At 44.9% G+C, this 6,937-nt stretch overlaps 1 protein-coding gene across 1 annotated transcript; it reads left to right on the forward strand.

Moving 5' to 3' along the window:
- Positions 1-4,795: 4,795 nt before the first annotated feature.
- Positions 4,796-6,146, forward strand: LOC119449062 (uncharacterized). The gene has a single exon (XM_037712253.2). The coding sequence runs from the start codon at positions 5,024-5,026 to the stop codon at positions 5,993-5,995; it is 972 nt and encodes a 323-aa protein (XP_037568181.2). The 5' UTR covers positions 4,796-5,023; the 3' UTR covers positions 5,996-6,146.
- The last annotated feature ends 791 nt before the right edge of the window (positions 6,147-6,937 follow it).

Here is a 6,937-nt window from a genome sequence, read left to right on the forward strand (position 1 = left end):
GCGTGAAACAATATCAGTGTCGTCAGCATATTGGAATAGTGAAGCAGGCACAGTGTTAGGAAGATCATTAACATATAAGTTAAATAGAAAAGACTCAATATAGAACACTGTGGGACCCCAGATTTTATTACCGTAAAATTGCTATGAAATCCTGTAATCGACACATACTGACGCCTATCATGTAAAAGATTACTAAGCAATTGCAAAAATAAACCACGAAATCCTAGTGCTGCAACTTTATCAAGCAAAGATTTTCCTTCAGTGATGGACCCCTGGCAGCGTAGCCCCGGGCACCAACAGCAATAGCCATTGGACAAATAAAGTTTATTCCTATCCTATCAAATGCCTTGCTTACGTCAAGAAAAAGTGAGCACACAACTTGGTCGTTATCAAAGGCTGAATTTAGCATATCGGAGATTCTTCAAGAAGGACTCTTGTTCCTTTTCCTGGTATAAAGTCATATTGACAAGATGACAGTACGCTGTGAATATTAAAAATTTCATAATAAGTAGGAAATGCTTTTCGAAAATTTGGTCAATGCAAGGCAAGATTGACATTGGCCTATAGTTAGTCAACGTTTATGGAGTTTCCCTTGTACAAAGGTATAACTTTAGCAGTTTTCATTGAACTTGGTATTATATCCCTAGAGATTATACTGTTCACAATAGCTAGCAGGACACCTTTTATCAATTCAAAGTTTCTGCACAAGTCTGAAACCGTGATGCCATCATGACCGGCGGATTTGCTGCGCTTAAGGCTAAAGAGAATAAACCTTAGATCGCTTTCGGTTACACCAGGGAGGAAAGCAGATTGCATCACACTGGGAGGCATAGGACAGTCTGAAGGCGGAGTCCGAGTTAGACCAGACAAGAAAAAACAGATTGTTAAAATTGTTTGACATGTTCTATCTTTACGAAAATGTGAGATAAAACAGCTATCATTATAAATATCAGTGCTCATTCCTTTCAGATTATTCACCAACAACCATTTTTCTTGCTGTTAAAACGTGCATCATTAAATTCTGTCCGAAAATGGTGCGCTTAGCCATACGAATCATGGAAATTACGCGATTTTGTTCCTACTTAAATTTCGCTCATAGTGCAGAGCAGTTTGGGGCACGCCTTGATTGAGCTCAGAGCAATTTTTTCTCTTTAATGGCCTCAAGTAATACGGGCGACATCCACTTATTCTCTAAATTTCGTTGCTTAGCTAGTACCATGCGTGAAGAATAATTTTTGTATGTACGAAAAATTTCGACGAAGCTATCATATAAGTCAGCAGGGGACACAGAGCACTGCACTGGCTCGGGCTTACCCGAAAGCCCGGGCCCGACCCTGCCCGTGGGCCGGGCCGGGCCGGGTAGGGCAGTTTTTCACGGGCTCGGGCCGCGCTCGAGCACAGCAAGTGCTTTTTGACCCGGGCCCGGGCCGGGCTCGGACTTTGGTGGTGTGCGTGTAACGAGACGCGAGTTATCCTCGCGCGTCTCGACTCTGAAAAACATGTCTTTTTCGGTCTCGGGACGGGTTCGCGCCAGTTTCGAGCCGGGCTCGGGCTGGGCTGGGCTCGGGCCTAAGGTAAAGTGGGGGCGGGCCGGACCGGGTGGGTAACGAAGAATATTTCCGGGCCTGGGCCGGGCCCGGGTCTCGCCATAAAACTTTTGGTCGGGCTCGGGCGGGCAGCCCTACGTAAAAACGGGCCCGGGCTGCAACACTCCATTTGCTAGTAGGTACAGCGTTTGACCGCTGGCGCCACGCTGCGCCGCTCGCGCGTACCGCTTTTCTAGGTGGTTCCGTTCACCGAGGGCGCTCGAACGCAATCATATGCTTTGCACGAATGCAACCCTTGGAAGCGTGGCTGTTGGCTGAGGAGGAAGAAGGAGAAGCCGCTTCGAACGGCCGTGTTCAAAATGATGAACAAAAAAATGCAATACATACGTCTTTGTCAAAACGAGAAAGAAGATCGGCACTTTTTAGGTTCTTACGCAACAAAAAAGATGTTCAACAGTCCGTATGGTCATTTTCTGCTGTTCTATCCCCCAAAGAAGCGGCGGATTCACTAAATAATATCGCGAAAGGGCTTGAAGCACGCTTTTCTTCGCTGTGTCCCAGACCGAGGAGGTTCAAAATTTCTACATCTGAATTTGTAGAAGTTACCATGACAGAATTATCCGATGTCATCTTATCTGCACATCAATCGGCTCCTGGACCGGACCGTATCACCATTACTATGATTAAATTATTGTTTGACTCTTTCCCAGATGAGCTCTTAAATATAGTTAACTGTTCACTACAATATACATGGATTCCGACCTCTTGGAAAATTGCAAAAATTGTGCTTTTGCTTAAAAAGAAAACCTCGGATATATCTTGGACAACATTTGGCCAATTGCACTTACATCGAATCTAGTCAAAATTGTAGAAAAAGTAATTCATGTCCGGCTCCTTGAATTTACTTCTTCTCGTGGTATTCTGTGCTCGAGACAAATAGGATTTAGGCCTCATTGTTCCATTTGGTCAGCTCACGTTGATTTAGAAAGCCGCATTCGACTCGCAGGACAATCAGGAGATATACCGGCATTGGTAACTTTAGATATTGCAAAAGCATATGACAGTGTCGAACATGCAATTTTAATTTCTCGATTAGTTAGCTGTTCTGTTCCAGACTATTTAGTAGCCTGGATACAAGAGTTCCTTTTCGATCGAGAATTTTTTTGTTTCAAGTATGGGGTGACATCGGATACGTATAAACAGACGAGAGGCATACCACAGGGATCAGTTCTTTCGCCACTTTTGTTCAATATTTTGTTATCTTCTGTGCTAATCCATCAAGATGTACAACTCTATCTCTATGCTGATGACATTGCATTTTTCTCATCAGCAAGGGATATTAATACGTTATACCAAATTTTGCAATCTTATTTGTCTGAACTCGAGTCCTGGCTGGACGGCCTGTCTTTTTCGCTTAACGTAAAGAAATGCGCTCTACTGGTGCTTCCATTCTCAAATCATGTCTCTATTTCTCTTCATTATCGTAATCAGCCGATTCCGCAAGTTCCAACTTTGAAGTACTTAGGGATAACTTATGATGGTAAGCTAAACTGGCAGCAGCAAATAGAAGCAAATGCTAATAAAGGAGAACGTGCAATGGCATTGTTGCGCCGGTTCAGCAATAAAAACACAGGGATGCGTAGATCTACGTTGCTGATAATTTATAAGCTTTACCTCCGCCCCATCCTAGAATTTGGTTGTGTTCTTTTTTCAGGATGTGCAGCATACAAGCTAAGACCTTTAATTCTACTGGAAAGGCAAGCGCTGCGTCTCTGCCTCGGGCTGCCAAGTTTTGTGGCTAATAATGTTCTATATCTGGAGTCTGGAATTATTCCGCTTGATTCCAGATTTAAGCAACTTACTGTCCTGACTTTCCTGGAGCTTTATGATACACCCCTTTCCAATTTGCAACCCGTTTTCATCAATTCACCAGAATCATTTTTCAGAACAGGATGGCGGCGTTACCAACAGCCACAAGTTATTTTTGTTCAATCGCTGTTATCTAAACTTCAAGTTAGCCTACCGCGCCTGATTTCTCCAAAATCTAATTCATTCAAGATAAAACTAACTTTTGATGATATTTTTCCAAAACACGCAAAACTTCTTCCTGCGCGCATACTTCAAGGTCTCCTTCAAGACCATCTTAGTCAATTTCCGTCTCATTTGGTTATTTCTACGGACGCATCACAAAATTTAGAGAAGGCTGGTGTTGGCATCTTTTCGAATCAACTCAACTGGTCTTTTGCTCTCCGTCTCGCTGATTACACTCCAATATTTCTTGCAGAATTTCTGGCAGTTATTCTTGCCATCCGAACATTGGGTCCACAGAATTCTAAGGTAATAGTTGTTACAGATGCGCTTTCGGTCTCTACACATTTAACTTCCAATAATCAGTCACACCTACTGAGTATATTTTCGACTCTTGCCCCAGAAAATTTATCCGAAGTCCGCTTTGTCTGGGTCCCCGGACATAGTGGAATCTTTTTAAATGAATCAGCTGACTCGCTTGCTTCGACATCACTAAATGGTCCGGTCATAAATATTCTTCCTGATTTCTCTTTTATAACAGGAGCTAGATTTAAACGCCTTTTATTGCTGAGTTGCCATGACTCGTCCATACTTTCTTCAGACGATTTTCAACATTTAAAATTTCGGTGGAACACGAGCAAGTGCCTTTCACGCCAATGTGAGGTGACGCTGTCAACTTTCCGCTGCAGAGTTCCCCGCCTAAATTTTTATCTTCATAGATCCGGTTTATCAATCACTGACCTCTGCTCGTTTTGTAATCAACCGGAGACTATTGACCATTTATTTCTTTCTTGCCACCGCTTCTCCTCCCTCCGTAGAATGTTTCTGTTATTTCCAAGGAGTAATCTGGGTTTGGCACTTACAACGCCAAACATTTTGTCTTTTCGGGCCTGTCAATTAGGCACAAGTCAGGGCACTATGATCACTGCTGTTCACAAATTTATTGAAGCATCCGGAAGGTTACGCTGCTAGGGCACCGACCGTGGGACATGTTATTTTATGTTTATTTTTGTAGTTAGTTTTCTCTTAATTTTTATTTAGTTAGTTTATGTATAGGACATCTTAAAATCTGTGTTAAGGAGTTACCAAAATCTTAATTTTGATTATTCACCTTTACCATTTTGTTCGTTGTTAGGTGCATGTTTTATTTTATCCAGTGTGGCCAATCCCCCTCGTGGGTATGAGCCATGTTTTGAGGCAACAACAACAACAACATGTGCTCTGCTGGAAACAGCGCATCGGCCCTAGGCCGAGGATCTCTTGCAACGTCTACCGTTACCGGTAATTACAAGATCGTTCTTCCTCGTTTGCCATCGGGAAACACCGTTCTCAACTCAGTGTTCCTACACGCGGACCTCGCTGGTCGGCCGTACCGCGCCCCGGATTTTCGTGATGCCCTGCTCTCGGTGCTCGATACCAAGGACATTCTCGGAGCAGGCCAGTATCAGATGAGCCATCTGTGGCTCGTGACCTGTGCCAACAGCCTTTCCAAGCAGAAGGTTGTCGATAAAGGTGAGCTACTTGTCAAAGGACTGAAGTGCCTTGTCATCGACCCAGAAAGCCGGAACATCAAAATGAAGCTTCTGTGGCTTCCTCCTCACCTAGAACAGAAGCGTATTGTTGAAGCATTGGAACCATATGGCATGGCGCAATCCATAACCAGAGAAATGTGGCATTGCGAGGGCATGGAGAGTTGGCAGATGACGAATCGTGATGTAGAATTCACGCTCAAAGAAGACCTCTCTACCAGTTGCCTCCCTCATCTTCTGACGATCTTCGGACATCAATGCTTACTTTTGATTCCCGGACGACCTCCCTTGTGCCTTCGATGCAACAGAGTAGGGCACATAAGAAGACAGTGCAAAACACCACGCTGCGCGAAGTGCCACCGTTATGGTCATAACGCAGAGGCATGCGTTGGCACGTATGCTGACAAGCTTCGTGGCAGTAAACCGGTGGACGATGACACCATCGTTAACCACCTCATGGATGTAAGTGAGGTCGTAGATGCCTCTGGCGAAGCGCCTGCTGAAGACCACCGGGCTGAGGAAGTGCAAATATCGACAGCTGCGGACACAACTACAGCGAAGGTTACTGAAGAACATACAGTGACTAACCGTGAAAAGGACCCATGTGCAACGTGGGCCGAATCACCACCATTTCGGGACCAGCTTCATCCTGCCGAGGATACTGAAATGACTGAGACATCCAAGAAGCGTCCAGCGCCGGCAGATGGTTTGGAGTGCTCTGGGAAAGAGCCAAAGGTCGCCGCGGTGAAGGCGAAGAAACCCCTTCATGGAGCCCCTGTGAGTGAAGATGCCGCTGCAGTTCAAGAAGTTGCTGCAGCTGCGACTCCTCAAAGGGGTGGGACAGGCAGAACAAAGGTAGCAGCGCTACGTGTAGGCGCTGCGCCTCAGTAGTGGAATCATGGTGGGCGCCCTTCCCTTAACGTTTGGAACACTGAATGTCCGTGGCTTACGTAGTAAGCGACGGCAGGGTCAGTTATTACACTTGTTGCGTAGCCGAGCGTTAGATGTTATTGCAATTCAGGAAACAAAAATTGAATCCGATGACGACACAGCGGCTGCTGTAGCTCCATTTTTTTCGGAGTATGAGGTATGTGTCAGCCACGCGATTGGTGTCTCTGGAGGATGTATGATATTTGTGAGGAAAACGCGGCGATGCAACGTGTTGGGACTGTGCACTGATAGGGAAGGGCGCCTTGTATGGTGTGATGTCAACATAGATTCATGTTTGGAGGTTTCTTTGCGTGTATGCGCCAAGTAAGGCACGCGACCGGGAGGACTACTTTCTCTCATTGACCCAGCACTTACGCAATGACCGTGTATTAGTTGTCTTAGGTGACTTTAATTGTGTGTGTAGTGGTCAGGATCGGTCGACTACAAGGCAACGCCATGATACCAGCGCTGACGTTTTGAATGCCATGACATGTGACTACCAGCTTGTTGATGTAGGGGATCATGAAAAGGTCCCTTTTCGCTACACACATTTTCAAGGTACATCTCATGCAAGGCTTGATCGGATTTATGTATCTTTACCTATCCTCCCTAGACTATACGGCTACAGTGTGCACCCTGTGTTCTTCAGTGATCATTGTTTGGTGTCGGTTTGGTTTGGGCAACCGGCAGTGTCAAAGTTCGGGAATGAACTGGGATTTATGGAAAATTAACACTCAGTTACTCTTACATAAGCCTTTTCTCAAGCGCGTCCCGGAATTTGTTATCGACCTTTGAAGTCGTATTTCTTTATCTGTCTTTGCGCAATGGGAGATATTCAAGCAAGAAGTTAAAATGACAGCCATTGAAGAAGCTTCCATATTGTCTTTTGAGAAAAAAGGAAAA

Source organism: Dermacentor silvarum, chromosome 4, assembly GCF_013339745.2.
Source record: "Dermacentor silvarum isolate Dsil-2018 chromosome 4, BIME_Dsil_1.4, whole genome shotgun sequence".
Classification (NCBI taxonomy): domain Eukaryota; kingdom Metazoa; phylum Arthropoda; class Arachnida; order Ixodida; family Ixodidae; genus Dermacentor; species Dermacentor silvarum.